The following is a 22428-nucleotide window of genomic DNA, read 5'->3' as shown; positions in this document are numbered from 1 at the left end:
TGGGGCTTCCATTTCTGGATCAAAAGTCAACTGCGCAGTAGGGAATACCTGTGACTTTTATGCAATGTAGTTAGGACAGACCGGGGGTCATGGGTGATATTTCTATCTGGAATGCCTTCACCTGCTGCTTTATAAATCCAGTATTGTGAAGTATTTATGCACATGTTCTAAGCTGAATCATGCTTACATCTCATTGTTTCCAGGGGACATGGGTAGAGGACTGAGAGGGCTTCTAGACACAAGGATCCTGGCCAGACCCACTGACACTGGCACAGTGGCACAGGGACGAGGATGTCCCTTTTCCATGGCATGCACTGTGTGCCATCCTCACCTTGGAAGTGGAGATCAGCACAGTCCGCGTCAGGGTGGCACTGCCCGTTGTCTTGCAAGCAGCGGTTGAGAGGAAGCTGCATCACTGAACAGTTCAGCCCATCGCCGATGTAGTTATTTTTACAGTCACACTTGCGTTTGTCCTGGTTGGAGAGAGAATGAAGAAGGCCAAGCCAAGTATTTAACTGGCATAAAAGTGGTACTTCAAGTGACGTTCTGAACTGCTGGAAAAATGTCACTTGGTGTCACCAGCAATAGGCAAACAGAAAAGTTGCTACTAACAGCTGTGATTCAACAGCCTGCAAACTGTCACACTGACATTTGCTCCTTTAAGCGAAACATTTATGCATGTACTTAGGTGCTTTGCTAAATTAATGCCAAGGCATAATTCCATCCGCAAAGCTAATAACACATCAGAGAATTATACAACATGGAATTAACAAAAATGGATGACACACCAATCAAAATGATATTTAAATGTCTGGGCATGGAAGCACTAAAGGAGTTTAGCAGTCCACTGATTGTAATACCTGGAGAACTATAAGCCAAGCAGGATTTGGTGACAGCCAGGGACTGTGGTGGTTAACAGCTGGAACAGATTAGCAGCAAGGCTTTTCTAGAGAGTTCCTGGAATATGCATCAGGCAAACCACCAAAACAGAACGGACAGATGATCCCAAAAGCACCAAGACAAATGCTGGATCAAATCACTGCCACAAGTTTTCCTGAACAACGTTGACCTTGCATACCAAGAAGACTGTGTCATGTGGCTGCAATTGCTATCTAAGCTGTGTCTGGTCAACCAAGTGATGTTATCCTCCCAGCTGTTCCTAGGTTTAGCAATCAAAATACATACAATTTAATGCTACCAAACTCCTATTGCAAATAGGGATAGCCAATTAGGGAGAGCTAAAAAGAGAACAGAAAAATCGCACATGCAAAATGTCACATTTGTTGTGGTGGGTTTATGTGGCAAGGTTTTGGTACCAGGGGGCCATAGGCGTGGCTTCTGTGAGAAGAATCTAGAAGCTGCCCCATGTTAGGTAAGGGCCCTGCTGCTTGTCAGGGCTGAACCAATAAGTGATGTTGTTTGTGCCTCTGTGAGAACATATTTAAGAAAGGGAAAGAAAACAAAACAAAAACAAAACAAAACAAACAAACAAACAAACAAACAAAAAACACAGCTGGGAGATTGAGAGGAGTGAGGAAAAGTCTTGCAGGTGCCAAGGTCAGCGCAGAAGAAGGGGCAGAGGTGCTCCAGGTGCCAGAGCAGAAGTCCCCTATGGCCTGTGGTTAGGACTATGGTGAAGCGGGCTGTCCCCCTGCAGCCTGTGGAGTACCACAGTGGAGCAGGTAGACCTGCACTGTTGGAGGCTGCTGCCTGTGGAGTACCCCTGCTGGAGCAGGCCCCGGGCTGGAGCTGCAGCCCGTGGAGAGGAGACCACGCAGGAGCAGGGGGTCTGGGAGGAGCTGCTACCTGTGGGGGACCCGTGCTGGAACAGTTTGCTCCTTGGGGATGGACCCCATGGTACAGAGCCATATCTGGAGCAGTTCTTGTGGAGCTGCTGCCTGTGGGAAGCCCACGCTGGATCAGTTCGGCAAGGACTGCATCCTGTAGGAGGGACCCCCCCATTACACAGGGGACAAGAGTGACCCTGAAGGAGTGGCGGAGACGAAGTGCTACAGACTGACCGCAGCCCCCCTTCCCCCGCTCCCCTGTGCCACTTGGGGGAAGGAGGTGGAAGAGGGTGAATGGAGGGAAGCGTTTTTGGTTTCTTTGTTTCTCGCTTTTCTAGCTTGTTAGTAATACGCAATAAATCTTACTGTCTCCCTATGCCGAGTCTGTTTTGCCCGTCACAATAATTGTTGAGTGATCTCCCTGTCCTTATCTCAAACCTTGAGCCCTTTGCATCATATTTTCTCCCCCTTTCCCTTTGAGGAGAGAGAGTGAGAGAGTGGCTGTGGTGGAACTTGGCTGCCCACCCAAGTAAAACCACCACAAATGCAGTACCTCTTTCCTTAGAGCAAAGGTCTCAAATCCTTTCTCACTCCTCAGCTGAAATGATGCCAAGCTGATGTGGAAAGTAGGCTGGAGTTATCTAAAGACTGTTTTGGAAAACAGCGGGCTTTGAGAGGCACAGAGTATGGTGCCGCTGGGAAGAAGACTTCTGTTGGCACCAGTAAGAAGTGCCCCAGACTTCCTGTGGAAATGAAAATTATTCAACTTACTGGTCCTGTGACAGTGCAAATGGCATGTTCATGGCAGCCTCCATTGAACCCATCAGCACAAGGGTTTATAGGAAGGCATGTAAATCCATCTCCTTTGTATCCCTTCTGACAGCTGCAGAAGACCTTCACCCCGAGCTGTGTGCATTCGGCTGCCTTGTGGCACCCGCCGTTGTTTTGTTTGCAAAGGTCTTCAGCTGTGCAGAGAAAATAAAGTGCATCAGTGAAGTCTGCTTTTAAAGAGGATGTTCTTCACAAAGATAAAACACCTCCAATTTTTTTAAGGTACGCTAAAAACACTAGAACACCTGTTTGGGTAAAAATACTGCTTGGGTGTCCTGAGGAACTTGTGCAAGTGCTATCCCTGTGGGCTTTGGAGCCCTTGCCAGATGTCCTTGCTTTAGGAGAAATGGCATCAACACCCAGAGATTCTGCTCTGCCCCTTGGCAGTTTGAGAGACCTGCCTTTTGGGGACTCGGCTCTAGGCAGGGTGACTTTGAGGATGTGAGACACCTGGCTCAGAGGTGACTGTTTCTGCACTGATACTATGGAGGAGCTGCGTTGCCTAAAGTCAGCAAAGACAATCCTGTAAGTGCAATACTGCTGAAAACCCTGCTGTTTCCAAAACATGACTGAAGCATGGTTCTTGCTCGTACTCGGGCTTGGCGAAGCCTGCTGCAACCAGCCACCTGCCTCTGAAAGCACTGATGTGTACATCTTCTGAATTTGTTACACTCACAGCATTTCAGAAGTTTTTCAGCTTGATAGCCACCAACATTTCCTGGTGGATGGTAAACCCACATTTTGTAGCAGCCATGAATGTGAGAGGGAGCTCACCTATGCATGTGATCCCATCTCCGTTGTAAAGCGGCTTGCATTGGCACGTGTTGTTCTCCATGCAGACAGCGTTGGCGGAGCAGCTTGGGGAACACACTGGCAGCAGAGCTGTGAGGAAGGCAAAACAGCAGAGATGAAAATGGTATTTTATATAGCAATGCCCTTGTTTCAGAACAATGCCCAATGCCCTTGGGCAGAAAGGAAAGCCCTTGCAGCAGTCTTGCTAACTAGACATTGTAAATATTTTTTATGACTGCTTAGCTGTTGGATAATACCTTCCCTCACATAGCCCCAAGCACCTCCACAGGGGAGGCAAGTGCTCATATTCCTATTTCATGCAAGGCAGGGATGTGAAGAGGCTTGTTCACGGTCTAGAGCAGTTATGTACACAGCCTCTCTCTGCAAATCAGTGCTCTTGGGAGCTCCCTTAGCCTCCACTGACAGCTTCTGATATTAGCACTTTCTATCTCTCCTCCATGCAACCCCCCTGTTGGCTTGTGAATGCTATCAACCCAGTGCTCCAAGTGACAGGGTCCATGGAGGTGAGGCAGAGACCTAGCTTGGTTTCACACAGCCGGCCAGTCCATCCTGTTTCACAGAAACATCGTCCTGTTCCTGAATATCCTTCCTCACATTGGCCATTGTTCTTGCATTCGCAGACTGCAAAAGAAATGCAGAAAGATCATTTATACAGTTGCCATTGGGAGAGGAGAAAATAATTCCCTAGAGAAGCATCCCCTAGACTGTCAGTTCAGATACAGTATTACCTGGTAATAATTTAGCTAAGTCTAACCTCACTGTTTTTCACCATGAGGCCATGCATGCAGTGGACCTAACTGTCTGGAGCAGCCGGACTGTCTCCGTTCTGAGAGGTTTGCAAGCCCTAACAAGATCTGGAAAGCTGTGCAGAGAGAAATGATCTGGGGGTGTTGCCTGAACATGAATGACCCAGAAATATGCCCAGGTGGCCAAAAAGGCCAATGGCATCCTGTCTTGTATCAGGAATAGTGCAGCCAGCAGGACCAGGGAGGTGATCGTCCCCTGTACTCAGCTCTGGTGAGGCCACACCTCATATAGTGTGTTCAGCTTTGGGCCCCTCACTACAGGAAGGACTTTGAGGCCCTGGAACACATCCAGAGAAGAGCTACAAAGCTGGTGAAGGTGCCAGGAACACGAGTCCTGTGAGGAGCGGCTGAGGGATCTGGGGTTGTTTAGTCCGGAGAAGAGGAAGCTCAAGGGAGACCTTATTGCTCTGTACAACTCCCTGAAAGGAAGGTGTGCGGAGCTGGGGGTCGGCCTCTTCTCACAGGTGATAGAACTAGAGGGAATGGCCTCAAGTTGCACCAGGGGAGGTTTAGGTTAGAAATTAGGAGATATTTCTTCTCAGAAAGAGCAGTCAGGCATTGGAATGGGTTGCCCAGGGAGGTGGTGGAGTCACCGTCCCTGGGGATGTTCAAGGAAAGGTTGGACCTGGTGCTTAGAGACATGGTTTAGTGGGCAATATTGGTGGTGGTGGTGGGATGTTGGTGGGACCGGATGATCTCGGAGGTCTTTTCCAACCTTATTGATTCTATGCTATGCTATGCTGTTCTATTCTACCTACCCTGAACTATGTTTTCTGAGCTTAGAGCTGATTCCGGCTTTGGGCAGGGACTGGACTGGAGAGCTTCTGACATCCCTTGCAACCTGAATTATCCTGTGATCTTACGATTTTATAATTGGCATTAGTTCAATGTGACTCTGATAATGAGTATTGAACTGCACAGTGATAGGAGTAGCAAACCTCACAAAGAACCAGGAAGGAGTTAATGGTTGAGATGAAGACCCAGCTTGATCCTGTCCTAACATGCAACACCTGCTAGTTGTGGGGAATCCTTTTAGCCAGAGGTGTGTGGGAAGAGAGAAGGTCTGTCTGATTAAGGAAGCCAAATAATGAGGTTAGTGAACTTTGCCGTATAGATAAGTTATCTGTAATGTGTTCTTTAGGTTTTATACATTTTTATGACTTAAAGCTTCTGCATTCCTTTCACATGTGGGGCGTTACCCTTTGTGCCCTGTAGCTGAAGCATGAGGTGTTACTTTAATCCATAGATGATGTCTTTCCCCCACTCTTTAGGTGCTGTAATAACTTTCATGCTGAGTCCCTCTTGAAGAATTATTAATAATTCTGTTTTATAATATAACGAAGTATCATCCTTTCTTGCCTCATCTCTCTTCCTCAAATGTTCTTTTTTAATGAGTGTAATGATGTGGGATTTGGTGAAATTCTCATTCTGTGAAAACTTAGTCCTGCTCAAAAGGAGTTTCATGCTTTGACTTTCTTTTAGTCCATTTACCTAGTTTTTGGTTGATGTAAGTATGCATTAAAAAGAAGGGGCTATAAGATTTTTTGTTGTTGTTAGTTTGAAACTGGTCATGGTATTTATCAGCTTAAATGGAATTTATGCTGTGGTGTCCTATAAAATGGAAAAATTGGAAATAAACTTAGTCCTGAGCATTGGTATCCAAGCCTGATACCTTGCTTTCAACCTAAAGGTATCTAGCCTCTAATACCCCAGCCCTATGCATTTCATGAGCACTACAGATGTACACAGTTACGATGGAAGTGTTATGGCAGTTAATATGGTAGCTTCCCCTCTGAAGGTATTATATTGAGAAAACATTTGAGTTCAAAGGATGATGTTGATCCTGGTTCCACCTCAGCTATGTTTAAGACCACAGCAAAGTGGATTATGTGAGCAGTTTCTTGGCTGCTGTCCCTCTACAAAAACTGCCTTCATCTCAGTGCCCTTAATCTTCTCTTTTGCAAAAGTAGTGCAGGGCCTTGGCCTCCTGCAATCCTCAAGGAGCTGTATTGCTAAAATGCTGACCTGCCTTTTATGGGGATACGAAAGAAGGCTGTGAGGTAGTTGAAAATGCTTGGTAGCCCTGGCTGTGCCTCCATTTCACGTTACTTACTTGCCATGCAAAAATAGGAAAAGCCCTCCAGGGAAAGCAAAGGAAAGCTACTGCCTCCTCCTCCTCCATTCTGAGATCTCGAGCCATCCGTCTGTGTGAGGAAGTGCTCAAGAGAAACGGTAGCATTGGAAGGAGGACGAGTTTTTTGGTTTACTTAAAAACCCGTCACTGACAAAATGGCTTAGGCTTGAGGTGGGCAGCAGTATGGAAAGGAAACTTAAACGCACGTTTGCAGTTGGAGCCGTATCTGCCTGGTAGACACAGCTCACACGAAGTCCCATTGAAGCCGCTGTCGCAGCGGCACTCTCCTGTCCCAGCATATCCATCATCACAGGAGCCGTGGTTATTGCATGGTGTCTCTGGACCCCCTGGGCAAGCTGAAAAGTGTTGTGTTTTTTTGTTTGTTTTAAAGAGAGAGAGAAAAAACAGAAATAGGTTGTTGAGCTTAAGTGCATGCTTATTCATTGTTGCTGTTCGTTATTGTTCTGTCGAATCTTGAACATGGAAATACAAATAAATGCATCTCTGGTAGGATTTGTAAGAGCAGCTGTGATGCTTCTGACAGCATGCTTCACATGCTGAGATCCTTGAGATGCTCTTACAAATCCTGTCAGAAAGGCTGTGCTCAGGGGGTCCTACCTTGGCAGTCTGGCCCGAAGTAGCCCTTGCAGCACTTGGCTGTGTGGATGAGCATGGAGCAGTTCCTGCGGCACCCGTCCCTTCGCAGCCCGTAGGTCTCATACGTGCATCGGTAGATCCCTTCCTGGGCATCACGTGTGGCAGTGCGGAGAGGGGGAAAACACAGGAAGATGAGTGCTACATGGAGGTCTGGGTTGTTTTTCTTTTTTAATTGCCATTTCTGCTATACATTGAATCAAAATGTGATGTGGGAGGCTGCAGTCTTCTCACTCAGCTTGCTAAGCTCTGTTAACGAGGACAGAGGGGCTACTCTGAAGTCAATTGAAGTACTTGCTATGGCAGATGCTGTGTGAGGCCGACAATCATCCCTTCACTATGTGGGTGCTTGCCTTGGGGTAGCTTTGTCCCTGGGCCTTTATGGTCTCACTTTAGAGTATGGTTTCAGTGTTGAGGATTCACTCTTTTTGACAAGCAACTTACTCGAGTTGTGTATGTGAATCACAAAATGTTTGAGGTTGGAAGGGACCTCCAGAGGTCATCTAGTCCATGCCCCCTGCTCAAGCAGGGTCACTTAAAGCATGTTACACAGGATTGTATCCAGGTGGGTTTTGAATATCTACAAAGAAGGAGACTCTACAGCTTCTCTGGGCAGCCTGTTCCAGTCCTCTGTCACTTGAACTGTAAAGAATTTCTTCTTCATATGGCAATGAAACCTCCCGTGGTTCAATTTATACCCACTACCCCTTGTCCTATCACTGGCCACCACTGAGAGAAGTTTGGCACTATCCTCTTTACATTGTCCCCTCAGGTATTTATAGAGCTGAAGTACAGAGAAGAGCAAGTTAGGCTGCTTAAACGCAAGATTTTAATGTATTACCTTTGGTTTTGTCCCTGGAGGGCACTTAGAACCACTGAAACAGCTAGCACAGTACCCCTGTGTACAAAATAGGGGAGAGAAATTAAACACAGTCGCAGGAAAAGGCAATTCCAAACTGACAAGAAGTGTCTGTTTGATGTGAGCAATAAATATGAGCAGAAAAGAATGCAGATTTGTCATGTTTGAAACGGATTTCTCCCCTTTCTCCAAAGTTGTTGTAGAATGACAACAAAATAGTTACCTTAATTTAGTGCCTTGAAATACAAGAAGCAAATGTTCATACCAGAAGAAATTTACTCCTGATCTAAACAAGCAAGTAAACAAATATTGATGTCAGGTGCATCAGATCTGGCTGTCTAATTTGGAATACTGGTAATCAGTTACTTCTCAGGAAACATTGACCTGACCGCATTATATCCATTTTGTTTAACAAAATCATGAAACAAAAGGTGACTGAAGCATACACGCTATGAAAAATCACTGGGTTTATAACTGAAATATAAACTCCAAGATTTTTTTCAGACTAATTTCATGAAAAGGTATTTACTTCTAAGTATTTTTTATAAGTTTTGAATTAAACTAAAGAAAATTTGGTCTTTAAACCATTTAACAATATTTTATTTGGGAAATACTGAAACTAACGAGGGCTTCAGAAACAAAACCACTAGCTAGGGAGAGAAGGAGGATGCAAAGCTGCCTGAGCCTGTCAGGAAATCCCTGTTTTACCATCATCACTTGGTCCACCTTTAGCAACAAGTGCCTGCCCTCTGAAAAATGCTATCAGTGGGGTGTTCAATGTCAGTGATGAATTCCAGAAACCTTCCTTCTTCCTAATGGATGCCAACATGGTCCTTGCTGGCAGTGTATGGGTACCCTGAGTGTGCTGGGTGCATCTGGATATCTGTGAGTATCACAACTTCCTGTTTGTAGGTCACATTGAAGTTCATGGAGGAAACTTCCTCCATGCTAGCAGTGCCTATTTAGGTGTGTTGAGAGAGATTTTGTGAAAGCAAGAAATATGAGAGACCAAGGGCATAGCTCTAACCGGTGTGGTGGATACAAAGCACAGGTGAATCCAAACTGAAGTGATGAGACTTAACCATGGTAGTGTCAAAGCAGCTGTGAGCATTGCCCCTTGTTCTTCTGAGGCCAGTGTTTGGCCTGTGGGCTGTGGCTTCGGTGTGTGGGAGAATGATCAAAAAAGCTGGACTGACCATGAATTCCACGGCGAAGAAGCTGTCGCAGCGTCCCCCCAGGCTGGGGTCTGTCAGCAGGCAGTCAATGCCATAGGCGATGCCCCCGTCAAACTCCAGCTGCCGCTGCACGATCTTGCACTGTCTGTCATTCAGGAAGAGGGCGCCCTGAGAGAGGGGATGGGGAGAGTGGTATGAAAAATGGTGAGGCAGTTTTCTGTGGGGCCAGATTGGATCCAGATCCTGGATGGGAAAAGGGGATGATCCTCCCTCTGTAGGAATGCTCTGATACACAATGGTGTGTCAAACTGTCCTGTAGGTAACCCTGATGACTGCAGGGGCCTGAAATCAATTTGGAGATCTCTTTTCCTACAGATTACAGTGCTACAATCTCACAGATGCCAGATCATGTCCATTTACTAAAGCTGACAGTGTCCACAGTTGTACACTCTGTAAGCTTAGCCACATGTGCGGAGGCAGATGCTTGTCTGAGAATGTGTGGGTATGACCTGTTTGCAGAGGAAAGACATGCCATTGTTTTGGCTTGATGGGTTGCATACTTGCCTACAATCTTGGCATGTGAATGCTTGCAAACCAGAGTTTGCACCCAGATGCTGTATCCATGAGGCTTCTGCCAAAGCCAGCTCTGTCCTAATGGTTTTTCATTGTGTATTTCATTGTAGGAGAAGTTAATGTGATAGTAATTGTCTTTTGAGGTATCTGAGAGCTGTTTTGAACAAATAGCATCTTACAAGAGAGGAAATGACAACTCCAAAAAATCTTGCAAACCATCTAGCCTGTTGAATGGGTTGGGGTGGCTGCTGCAGTTTTGTGGCTATTGGCATGGACAGGCAAGGAGAAATTAAGTTTTGGTGTTACTGATCCTTTCTAGGGACTGAGTGCAGGCACAGAGTGGATTGCATGACTGAATCCAATGGCAGAGGTAAGGGGTAGAGGTGCTGGCAGGGAAAATACTTACAATCTCCGTGTTATCTCCACAGCTAATGGTAAGGTTGGAGCCCTGCAGGGTCTTCAGTGAGGTGGAGCGAGGGAGTTGGTAGGCCAAAACCTGGAAACAAGAGAGATGTGCGTGCCCAGGCTCCCCTGTCTTTGCCTTGGCAATAGTCCTAAAAAAAGCATGGGTCTTACCTCAGCGTCACGGATGATGTGGAATTTGAGGTACTGCACCAGTTTGTCCGTGTTGGATTTCCTGAAGAGGAAGTCCTGCTGTTCCTGCGGCAGCCCACGGATAGCTGTGTCCGTGGGCCAGAATAGCGTGACGGGTTTGTGAATGGGATCGTTGATCAGCCCAAGCAGGTTGTTTTTCTGCAACATGCCAAAATTCTGTGTGTATGAGATTAATGCTCCCTCTAAAAGGATATTGACCCTATGAGGTGAAAGCTGGCATAATTGAGATGCAGTGGCCATGTGGGCTGCCTGGTCACCAGCTTGCCAATGTCATGACTTTAAAAAACAGAGTTGAGTTGCCCAAGTTGAGTTAAATGACCCAGAAGTGTTTCATCTGCCCACCAATAATCAATCATATTGCAGACCTAGCTTTGGGCTTAAAGTCATACTTGGGCCAAACCTTGGCCATGTAATTTGACATGGTAGGACGGAGCTGGGCTGGAAGGGGAAAGCTGGTGGTGGGTCTGCTTGACATCTCCCCCATGTCTGTTGGAGGGAGCCAGGTGGTGACTGGGGGTGTCACATACCTTGTTGTGAGTCCTTTGGCTCCACTGAGCACCATCCTGCTACTGATGTTGTGCACCCTGTCTGTGTTTTTTTTTTTTTTTTTTTTTTTCTCTTGTATTTGTTTAGAACCTGTGCCTGATGGCTGCTGACTCTTGTCCACTTACCTCTAGCAAATTGCTGAATAGGATGTACCCATGTTTAGCTGCAACCATTTTTAGGCTTTCCTACAAAGAAAGGAGTAGTCAGGAGATTTATCTAATAAGTACATCATAGGGATATTTTAAAAGCAGATATTAGCTTGCTTTCCCCTGTAAGCTTTTTGTTACGAAATCAAAGCCATTGTAAAAGCCCTGTGTGGAATTTACTCAGGAATTATATTTATGCTAAGAACAGTGTAAGAGGAATTTTGAATATAATGTTAAACTTATATAAAAATAACTTGACATTGACAAATAAGGTTGTCTTAGTAATGCTGCTTCTTGTATGACTTTCATGATAACTACAGTTACTGTTAGATATAAAAGCCCTTGAGATGAGAATGACAAAAAGCTGCACTCACCTTCTTAGGGCCTGGGGGGAAATCCTGAATATGTGATGGGACCAGGATTTGGTTTATGATATGAATCACGCCATTTGTGCCAACAACATCACTGAATATAATTTCAGCTTTATTGTTCAAATACACTGAATTCTGAAAAGGCAACAAAAATGTTTTCTGTGGAACTTTGTTGGACAGTGAGGTTTATGCCAAATTTCTTTTATATAGTGACCCTTCTTTCTTGGAAACAAACAGTAGCTTCCCTTTTAATAAATTACCTCTTGTTTTTTACAAGCACAGTGAGAGAGAGTGGTTGTTTGGAGGACACAAGCAAACCAGAGTTGGAGGGTAAGACAACTTGCATCAAAGCAAGGATGGTACAACTCCAGTCTTAATGTAGCAGGTAAGTACTGAATGTTTTGCCTGAATGGACAATTTTTATTTTTTTTAATACTATTTATTTTTATGCATCAGAGGAGGAAAAGCAACATTACAGTTTTTAAAAGGTTAAATGAGAGCAGACAGTTTTATTAATCAGACCCTTACCTTTTCCTCACCCTGTTACCTGAGAATAGGTGATCTGTATTTGGTCCCCATGCAGAGAGGTGACGTTCTTGACTGTCTTCAGGTTGCTATACAGCAGGCTGGCACAGCCCACCATGTGGTACCGAAGGATTTGTGCCATCTCCCCTTTGGCGAGCCAGTCCCTCACCTGCAACAGAGAGCAGAGGAGTTGAGATGCAGCTAAGCAAGGTGTCTCAATCCAAATACTCCCAGCCTTCTTACTTACTTGTGGGTTGCTGTTTAATACGTCTGTGTGAGGCACGAACAGAGTGAAGGGGCCTGGGCCGGCAATATCTCTGATAGACAAGGCCTGCCAGATTTAAAAGAACAAAGCAGAACAGAGTCCTTAGTGCATGTAGCTCATGTGGAGCCAGGGCAACCCCTTTCTGTGGGACGTGGTTCCCACAGCCCTGTTGCTGCCACACGCTCAGCTCCCTTCTCTTGCAACGTGAAGGGGAGAGAAACTTCTTTCTATGGTGTGGGCTTTCCTTCTCATCCCCGCCTGCCACCACTGTGCACAAAACTGATCTTTTTTCTCTCTTTTGTTCATTCTTTTGTTTTATAGCTTAGCCTGTTTTCTCTACAATAATGAACAGGAATACAAGAGGGAAAGCTCTTGATCAATGCTAAGTGTAGGGATGATGAAGGAGGCTATTTCCTTCTGGGCAAGAAGACTGAATAAATCCTTTAATCTTGAGAGGTCTAAAAATGGATGTTTGAATGTGTTTGTGCATGCATTTAGCTGATACATGGTTGCTCGTACCTAGGCGTAAATTTATTACTGCTAGTGGTACAAAAGGACCTGGAGTATTGCAGGCACATTGCAATGACCACTGGTAATCTGAAATAAGCAGAGAGCTCTGCTAAAGTGAGACAAATTCATTCATCTACCATGGTAGCAGAACCAAAGTTAAAAGATGTCTTTGACTAGTAAGCCAATGCATAGATTTATGCTGTTCTGAGCCTCATGGGTGAGCAGGTAATTGCTGCTGCTGTTCTCTGGAAAACAGCAACAACTGGCAATGCATGCCAGCAAAGCACATCAACATCCTGTGATGTTTCAGAAGGAGAACGGGAAATGGTGTAGCAAACTGGAAATGCAACAGTGGTGGTAGAAAAATGATATTTGCTCACCTCAGAATTGAGACAAGTGCTGGAAGATCTCAGACCAACAGGTAAATGCTTCAATTTTATGCCTGGTCTAGAGGTCTTATGTGCCCCTAATTTTCTAAATTATTAATTCTCTAGAGGTTTTTAATAGCAGTTAATAGTTTAAATTGGAGCATCTCTGGTATTAGTGACTGACGATTGGGACTGGTGATCCAAATTCAGTCCTGATTATGTTGAAGGGTGTTGGTACACAACAGATCCTTGCCTATTTCCACCCCCCTCCACACCCTCAATGCAAAAAAGAAACAAACAAAAGACCCTTTTCTTACCTCTAAGTGAAAATAAAACCTAGATGTGTTGGAGTCCCTGAGGAGTTCCTGCAACCAAGAACAAGACTTTGTAACATTGCTGCAAATCTGGAGCAACTTCTATAGAATCCTACCAAATGCAGCACTTGAAAAAGAAGTAAATTTTGGCTTAGAGTGAATGCTTCCCATCACTCCTGTTTTATCTTACCTTGCTCTATGAAATAACAGGCTTCTTTTGAAACTTAAAAATATTAATTAAAATATTAATGTGCTAGTACTGCAGTCATAACAACTGTCCATCAGTGTAGTTGTTTTTTACAAACTGCAAATTCTGGGCTAGATTTACCAAGGTATCCAAGAAAAAATAGGCATGTTTTCAAGAGACAGCTGTTGTATGAAATAGCTATCTGAAATACAATAAGCAAACATACACAACGCTTTACCTGGTAGATATTGCCTCGGCATTTAAATCCATCTCCAATATAGTTACGTCTGCAGGTGCAGGTTCTTTCTGTTAGCTCGGTGTCATTACAGATGGCAAACTCACTGCACCCTCCATTATTCTGGTAAGATCAAAATTTAAAATATTCCTTCATTTCCAGGTGTAATAAAACAATTTCAGGTCATCACTTTTTTTTTTGTTTATTTTTTTTTTTTTTTTGTATAGCTTAAGAGGACTGAACTTGAGAGCAGATCAGGAAAAACTGAGAAAGTTGTCTTGTTTTCTTTCTACATGCTTGTGTTGTGGTGTCCTTTCCAGTGATGCTTATCTCAGGGATCCTTTACTATGGGCCCTGAGTAGGAGCAGAAACTCCTTTGGGTTTATTATAGTTTTTTATGAGGCTTTGCTGCACAGAGGTTTGGCTACATTGAAGACAGATTAATTTCTAGTCTGATGGTAACACTTTTTAAGGCTCTATTTTTTTATTCTTTTATTTTTTATGGCATAATTAGCCAGGTGGAAGCAAAATAGCCAGAACATGGCATAGGAAAAAGAAAAAGCATAGGAAATAGTGGCTCATAATTTTGAGCTATCCTTCCTCCAGCTTCTGATTTTGCCCTTGCTCTTTCATCTCAGCGACCTTTCAAGGTTAGAGAAAGTCTGCTGACAGGCCAGTCAGGGACGATGAGAATTATTGTCACTGTGCTCTGAGCACAAAGGATTAATGTGTATGGGAGAGTAGATATATCCCTGCTGCAGCCTGCCAAGAAGCAGAGCAATGCGGCTGGTGCAGAGCACCACATTGCTCATGAACACGTGGTTAGCAGTGACTGTGTGAAATGGATGTGGCTAATTCTCAGTCTGCAGTGACAGATGAAGGTCGGGATGGGGAATGTCGTGGGAAAGCCTGGGTTGCAACTTGTGGAGTTGGGGAGGCAAAGAAGAGAAATGATTTGTGTGGAGATTTTTTTTTTTCTTTTGACCTTCCGATGAAGAAAAGTTTTAATCTCTTAACATTCGTTCCATGCTCTTTAATTGCTTTACCAAGAAACTGCATTTTTTTTTCTCATACTAACTAAAATGTTGGTTAGCCCTTTGGGTTGTGAACACACCTTTAGACATAGTGGCTTTTTATTTGAATTCTCAGTAACAAAAAATCTGCTTAGGAGATGTGACTTACAATTTACCGTTACAGACCATGGTCTGTTTCTCTAGATCTGATTTCGAGTTGTTTTTGGGACTTTGTGATGAGTCCAGGCCCTTGTATTGTGTCCAGGCTGTGGTCCAGGAAAAGTCCTTACTGCATAGTTTCCAAAATAGTGACAGCACTAAAGCAAGAACTGAACTAAACATGTTTGAAAACTAGATACTAATCTAAGTGGTTTTTGTGCATAGAAGGAGTGATCTACCTATCTGACTTAGTCCTGAATGCATACCAAAGCCCAGAGGGTAATGGTTATCACAAGACTGTACTCTCCTTAAAGTGATACTTACTTGTGAACACAGGCTGATGTATGTGCATCTTTTGCCATCTCCAGAGTATCCCTTCAAGCAATTGCATACTGCCTACAGAGGAAAAATAGAAAACATGCATGTAGGGAAAGGTGTTTGATTTTTTTTTTTTTTTTTTCAGCATGTTTATATTGAATTTACTTTTTTCTTTTTTTTTTCTTTTTTCCCCAAATTAACACTTCTGGTAAATAGCAAGAACTCAGAATCCCATTTCTTAGTGAGATGGTTTATAAATTATTAAGCTAAAAAGTACTTCATCTCTCCTGCAAACATTTCTTGGCCAGCTTGAGAAACCATAGACTGAGACCAGGAAATAACAATTTCTGAGAGACCCTATGTGTCCCTTCCCTGCCTGTCCATCTCTGTGTCTCACCTCTGCTGTTCTGGTCACTTGAAATGACCCTTTGGAAATCTGCAGATAGTCATCTTGTCAGTAAAACAGGCTAAAATTACCCCTATTTTATCTCCATAAGTTTTTTTTTTTTTTTTTTTTTTTTTTTTTTAATCCTCCTCTGTCTTTGTTTGCTTGTTTGTTTTAAGTTATGAAACATATCTGCAATACACATTTGGGATTGTGTCCTGATATTACTGATAGCTTCACACTTGGTGGCAATGTATTCAGTGTTTATGTCAGGATTGCTCTGGTTTGCACTTAGTATTTCATTTTTGTGATAACTGTAACATGGCTGCAAAGAAATGACTTCTCTCCAATTCACTGCTTGATGCTCTCAGTTTAGAGTGCACATTTAATATGTAGGAGATTGAATTTTCAAGGAGTTTTCTGTATCAGAGAAAAATGTGCTAGGCAGTGTAATAGCAGAATTTTATGTATCTGAACAGCTGAAACTCCTACAGAAAGCAGAAGTGTTTACTGGCCTTTATAGAATTGGCTCTGCAGGGATGGGATTTTGTAGGAGAGGTTATTACTGCTCCCATGTTAACTCTATTCCCATGGGTAAGGAAGGATAAATACGTATATTGTAGCCACAACTTCTATTACCAGTGAGGGTTTGTGGAAGAACATAGCTGTTTGTTGTCTTGTTCAGAGGGCCAGGGAAGGAGTAAATGGTTCTGTGTTCCCATCAGAAATGTGCTCACTTACTAATGACAGTCAAAGGAAAGAGTTAATTGATCAGTACAGGCTAAAAGGGCTGATGGGGATTATTGCCCCTCCTGTCCTTGGACAAGTGGAAGGCAGGAACTGGCTTCTGACTCCTGATCTGTTTTCTGCATCGTTCCTGAATAAATACGGCTGTACAGTGCCTCCTGGAGGATTACAGTCCTTCACTAACCAATATGAAACTGTAGAGGGACAACAAGGAAGTGCTGCAGTCGGGGAATTCAGCTTCTTATGGATCTGGTATAAAAATAGAAACGCTAATCTGTCAGTTGATTGCCTGGGCCAATTTGTTTCTTGTTAACCCTTTTCCCCTTAGCCCTTTTGCACTTCTTTCTTTGGAGAATACTCTGTATTTCTGCATGGGAGTTGCAGAACACTGGAGAAGGAGCTGCTGGTATTTTGTAACCGTTGTAACAGAAGTGTGATTTGGTCTCTGTTATTTCTTTGTGTTATGCTTCAGTTATGTTGGGAGATGGGCTAGTCTGAAATAGAAACTGTCCATGGAAAAATTCCATCGCAGTAAAAAGAAATGTCTAGCAATACTTTAAAACTGACAGGTTTTCACATGAAAACCTCCCGAGGGAGAAAAACAATTGTTTGAGAAAGCATAATATTGCTTTCCTCTGCCGTTTTGGATTTCATAGAATCACAGAATGTCATTTCTCTCAATGACATCCAATTTTTCATGTTTGTGCAGATTGCCCCTCAAATACATTTTTGAGGGAAGCACACACTTTTCAGAATTTTTGGTACGAAACCCAGTTTTCCATCTCAAAACAAAGTTGAGATGGGAATATTCCCCCACCCCACCTCCAACTGTAAGCAGCTGGCCAGTCTTATTTATCTGTGCTGATAAAGTACTCACTTGATTGGGTCCAGTCTGGGTGCATTCTGCATTTCTGTCACATCCACCATTGTTCTCCAGGCAGGGGTTTATTTCTTTGTAAAACAAACAGTAGCAAAAAATAAAAATGAGCGACTTCTGAAAACCCAAGAAGGGTGAATCTTAAGTTAAGCATGCTAGGAATGCAGATTTTGGACAGCTGTGAATCAATGAAAGTCATTTGATTTAGTTATAATCAGTCTGGGCCTTGTAGTTGCCTTGGTAAAAGCTAAAACACGTCTGTCAGCGTTTTTAAAACCATACCTGGGGAGAGATATGGTACAGCAGTCTCTCAGTCTTTAAGTCTGCAATGGTCAGAGGAACATGAGTGTATGAACCTGCTAGTGATGGGGCTATCTTTGCTGAGAGGTAGATCTCTATTAATTTTGGTGTAACACTGCGCTGCTTTGGATGACAAGGTTTGTCAAGTATTATTAACCGCGTGGTGCTGCAAGAAAGACTGTTGAGATGCCTTTGGCACCAAGGTCTCTAGTATCAGGAAACTGCACTTAGGATCAGAGCAGCACACGGATCTTCTTCCATGTACAGGAAAGTTCACTCCTGTAATTTCCCTCCTGGTGACATATGAGACATTGGGAATGCTTACCGATGCAGACTACTCCGTCTCCAGTGTACCCAGCATTGCAGATGCACACTCTATTTCCAGGCGTTGTTTTTCTGCACTCTGCTTTGTCAGAACAGCCACCATTGTTGGTCTCGCAAGCGTCAATAGCTGAACAGGGGTGACAGCTCAGATTAAACAAATATGCTTACATAGCTTCTTACAGATAGTTGTCTCAAACTCCTGAAGGGATCTGTTGACATCTTCTGAATGTTTCTAATTTAGGTCATAGATGTCATTAGTGCTAGCTATTTATTATCTCTTATTTATTGTTTTATTATTTATTTATTTATTTATTTATTATCTGTTACTGCAAGAAGGAAAGCTGAGATGTGTCTGGTCTGGAAGACAAGAATTAATCCAGAACTGCCTTTTGGTAACTTCCCATTTCATGATTCTGCACATTCCAACAAAAAAAGGGCTCTTTGTACTCTTCTCTAGATTAAACAGGCTTTTGGAGGTTTTCCTTAGCGTGCCCTTTTCTGTACAAAGATCAAATGGCCTTTTCTTGCAGGAGGTCTTGACTCTGATACCACCCAGGCCTCCTGTGAGGAAAAAGTCCCGTTTTTTACTCAGATGGAAGCTTGTGCTGTTCTGCAGCCCTGGATGAGTCAGAGGCTCAAAAAATGACCTTGCCTGGGCCACCTAGAAAGCAGGGAGGGGACCTCTTCTGATCTCCAGTGTGAATCAAACTAGCTCAAACATTACTTTAGTTTTTGCCCCCAAATGACCTGAAATGGCTGTTCCAGCAGCTCTAACAGCCAGCCTGGGGAGATGACTTCTGTAGGTGTTTGCCAGGGAATCCTTCTTCAGGGTGAGCATAGAGCCCCTTTCGGGTGACCTACATCCCCCTGTGCATGGGAGATTTCATACTGGTACATTAAAATGGCCTTGGGTGATTTGTGCCAGAAGAAAAAATCAAAGCAGCCAGAGTTAAGAGTGTTAAGGTCTTCAATGAGGACCCGGCCAGCCATTGTCAGGCAGATATGCTTCTGTTCCCAACAGCATTAGGATTTTAATCAGTTACAGATTAGGTAAAGAAACTGTAACATTACAGCCACTGTAGCTGGAAACACATAAATCTGGATATCCAAGGCTCTTGGAGGGACAGCTAGGATAAGCTGCTGCTGCCCTTTTCTGAGGGTGTCTCAGATCTCTCTGCTCCTGAAGTCAATTTTATCACCCCAGAAATCTGTGCAAGTTCAAAATGCTGAGGAAATGGCAGGGGTATATGGCTCTCAATAGCTGGAAGTGCTATTGTACCCTGAATTGGTCTCTGTTTGCTGGGCTTTGTTGGAAAAGGAGTAAAAGTCATAACTTTCATTACTCTGCAAACAATGGGGCCTGGGTTGTGCACAGTATGTTCCCTCTTCTCTGGCCTCCCTTAGCACAATGCCCCACAACTTGAAGGTTTTGAGCCCTTTGTTTGCTATGAATCTGCACCTGTTGCACTTTCACTCACTTTGAGCAAACTGGCAGCAATTCCTGTTTTTAACTGGTGCATAGGGGAGTGCTCATCTCTCACCAGCTCCACCATTTCACTGTGATCACAGTGCATTTCAGGCACTCTTTTTCAACAGGGAGACAAAGTCCACTTGCCTGTGCAGAATGTCCCGTTCCCTGTGAACCCAGCTGCGCACTTGCAATAGGCAGTCCCGTTTGATAGAAGGCAACTAGAGACATGAAAAGAGGCAGATGACATTAAAAAGTCAGGTCTTTTGCTCTGCACTGTTCCAAAGGTAAAATTGCACAGAAATAAAGAATTGTTTAACCATATAGTATGTTGCAGTGACAGCCATAAAAATGAACTCAGCCAGACCAAGCTCTCCGGAAGTGTTTTAGATATGCTATTTTAAGTATTAAAAATGCATGTTTTGGGGCTATCAGCTGTCCTGTTTTCTCATGCGGAACCTCAGAAAATCCTGCTCACCCAAAAACTGCACAAAATTTTGTTTGCACTCAACTTACACAGCAGAACTGATATACAAGGGCTGGTAGCTGGGTGTCTGAGTGCCCCAGGTTCAAGGTGTTTTTTTTTGTTTTGTTTTGTTTTGTTTTTTGAGGGGGAGAAGTGCAGGGGGGTACAGTTTAGCCTTCTGTATGCAAGTGTGGGTTTAAATGTCTTACCTCCTTTTGCCCCCAAATCTCATTTGTTTCCCCTTTTAACACTCACATTTTTGAACATTTCAGCCTAATTTCTGAATATATTATATTAACGTTGCCCCTTATCTCTGGGGTTAAAAAGCGTGAGTGTTATCTGTGTTGCTGAGAAGTCTTCAGAAAGAGCAAGGCTGGCCATACTTTTTGCAATAGATCCCCGTTTTCTCCTCCCTCATCCAAAAAAGGAGACTTTATACATACTTAGCACTAGTATGGCATGAGGTGTTACATGCATCTTCTTTGATTTCTGCAAGAGCAAAAAAAATGAAACAGGAATCAGAGCTTTACAAGTCAATATCCTTCTAGTTTGCCACTCTTATATGACCACCATGCAGAGCTGGAGTTTCTGGCTCCTGCACCAGACAATCACTTGCTCACAAGGAAACAGGCCTTCCCTCTGGCTAAATGACTCTCTCTCCAGCTCAGCAGGTACCATTTAAATGTGGTGTTGAAGAAAAGGCATGCCAGCATGTTGTCAGGAAAACACTTCACCTGTTGTCATTTATCTTTACTCTGGTGAGTCTTGCACATAGTTAGCTTAATTATGTAAGTTTAGGGTTTCCAAAGGAACTGAACGTTGCTCAAATTCCACTGAAATTCTGTCAGCATTAGCTATAAAGTTCTTTTCACTACTGTTCTTGTCCTGAGCAAATTTACAATATATATTGAATGCTATTATTAATGTGTTTATAAAATTTATTATACAGATTTCTGAAATAGATATTTAATACATTTCAATTATGTCTAAATATAATTTAATTGGGTATAGGAGCTGTATTAAATCAAGACAAACTGATTTATTTGCTAGTTAATTTTTATTGCATTAACAAGAACATAATTTAATATCCAGTGTTGTATAGCTAAATCAACTTATCGAAACTCTTGGAAGGAGGACCTGAGGATCAGAATGTGCTAGCTAACTCTGCTCTGCAAAATACACAGCCTTAATAAACAGGATGTTCTTTTGGGACAGCTACAGGGTGTCACAGCTAGAGAATTAGCTAAGTAAGGCATTTAAGTCTCATGAGCAGCTGACTTTCTATTAGTACAGTGATTAATTCCTTGAGCATGGGCCTATGGGAAGCTGCTGGATGTCTGGGCTCAGGTCACTTGGACACCTGACACTGGGCTCTGGTCACTGCTGCAGTTCTGTCGTTTCCTGAAATGCTCGCTTCTTTCCCCAGAAGACAAAGGAGGGGGCACTCACCGCTCTCGCATGTCACTCCCCTCCAGCCGACATCACATTCACAGGAGCCGTCCCCATCGATCCCGCTGCTGCATTTCCCATGGACGCATGCACACACTGTGGGGAGAGATGGGAGGGAGCCAGTGTTTAGAATGCATCGAAATTCAGAATTTGCTTATTTTTCCTCTGTTCCCAAATACAGGGACTGAAACTGTGTTTTAATGGGAAACATTGGTGAAAAAGCTGTATTAAAGAAGATAATTCATGCTGGATGCCACTCTAAGCCCACAAAGAGCCAGTGTAGGAGGCGCTGTCTCTAAGGAAGGTCTTCTCTATCAAGAAAACAGTGAGAAAATGCCATAACAGGGAAAGAAAAGGAGTTAGTGATATTTCTAGGACTGGCCTACTATCTTGAAAGCAATGTAGGTTTCCAGGATCTAGAATGAATGCAGCTAGAAGGACTCAGGAGGTTTCACCTTCCCCTTGGAGACCTAACACGGGACTTCCCCCACGTAGGAAAGCTGGCCATGTAGGTCGCAAACCACAGTGACTTCCTTTTGCATCCTGCAGGCCTCATCATTTCCCTTCAATCCTCATCACCCCTTTTGCACCCCCCTCACAAGCGTGGCACGGGGGCACTTGGTACCTTGATCGCAGTTGCGGCCGTACTTGCCCTCGGCGCAGCTCTCGCAGGCCGTGCCGACAAACCCCGCTCCGCACTGGCAGGTGCCGGTGCCGTTGATGCCGTCCATGCAGACGCCATTGCCGAAGCAGGCGCTCCCGGCCTTCCCGGGGCAGGGCTGGCACTGCGGCCCGAAGAAGCCAGCGCAGCACTCCCTGGTCTGCAGGCAGAGAAATGCCATGCTGAGGGGCAGCGTCAGGGCAGAGGGGACCCCGGCCCCTCCAGGTGTGGCTGTATGCATGTGACTGCTGGGCATCATCTTTCGGGACTGCTGCTGGGTGGAGGGAGCTGTAGGTGGGGATTTTTGGCAGTGCTTGAGCTCTGCTGTCTGTGGCCTTGCTCCTTACACTGCCAGGGATCAGGCTGCCATCCCAAGTCCTTGCTGGGATGTGGGTGTCCTCTGCCACCCCAGGGAAAGGTGGAGGAATTGCTAAGGATAAACATGGTGTTACCCTTCCCAAACTCCCTCTGCATTCCACTCCTTCCCCTGCTCCAGCCATCAGCAGCCTTTAGCCTTCTGATATCTGCTGTATCGAGTCCCCAGATG

The 22428-nt window shown here is 44.1% G+C and overlaps 1 protein-coding gene and 1 long non-coding RNA gene across 2 annotated transcripts in view; one reads left to right on the top strand and one right to left on the bottom strand.

The window, feature by feature from the left end:
* The window catches only part of STAB2 (stabilin 2), an 87161-nt gene that overhangs the window by 9823 nt on the left and 54910 nt on the right, over window positions 1-22428 (bottom strand). The window contains exons 38-60 of the mRNA XM_068664148.1: window positions 21846-22041; window positions 21221-21316; window positions 20215-20260; window positions 19453-19526; window positions 17839-17964; window positions 17214-17287; window positions 15211-15282; window positions 13718-13837; window positions 13296-13343; window positions 12083-12166; window positions 11858-12004; window positions 11314-11445; window positions 10919-10978; window positions 10209-10385; window positions 10039-10128; window positions 9081-9227; window positions 7867-7923; window positions 6990-7113; window positions 6578-6727; window positions 3948-4052; window positions 3393-3500; window positions 2559-2752; window positions 332-473 (exon numbers count right to left, since the gene is read on the bottom strand). Of these exons, the coding sequence (XP_068520249.1) occupies window positions 332-473; window positions 2559-2752; window positions 3393-3500; window positions 3948-4052; window positions 6578-6727; window positions 6990-7113; window positions 7867-7923; window positions 9081-9227; window positions 10039-10128; window positions 10209-10385; window positions 10919-10978; window positions 11314-11445; window positions 11858-12004; window positions 12083-12166; window positions 13296-13343; window positions 13718-13837; window positions 15211-15282; window positions 17214-17287; window positions 17839-17964; window positions 19453-19526; window positions 20215-20260; window positions 21221-21316; window positions 21846-22041 (2569 nt within the window). The remainder of the gene's footprint in view (window positions 1-331; window positions 474-2558; window positions 2753-3392; window positions 3501-3947; window positions 4053-6577; window positions 6728-6989; window positions 7114-7866; window positions 7924-9080; window positions 9228-10038; window positions 10129-10208; window positions 10386-10918; window positions 10979-11313; window positions 11446-11857; window positions 12005-12082; window positions 12167-13295; window positions 13344-13717; window positions 13838-15210; window positions 15283-17213; window positions 17288-17838; window positions 17965-19452; window positions 19527-20214; window positions 20261-21220; window positions 21317-21845; window positions 22042-22428) is intronic.
* LOC137846278 (uncharacterized) lies at window positions 4729-21852 on the top strand. The gene is made up of 4 exons (XR_011090436.1): window positions 4729-5329; window positions 9952-10002; window positions 11588-11695; window positions 21198-21852. It is a non-coding gene; the product is annotated as an uncharacterized lncRNA (long non-coding RNA).

The sequence above is a fragment of the Anas acuta genome, chromosome 1 (genome assembly GCF_963932015.1).
Source record: "Anas acuta chromosome 1, bAnaAcu1.1, whole genome shotgun sequence".
In the NCBI taxonomy this organism is placed as follows: Eukaryota; Metazoa; Chordata; class Aves; order Anseriformes; family Anatidae; genus Anas; species Anas acuta.
The sequence above is the reverse complement of the archived record's forward strand: the minus strand, read 5'-3'. Positions and strand labels throughout refer to the sequence as shown.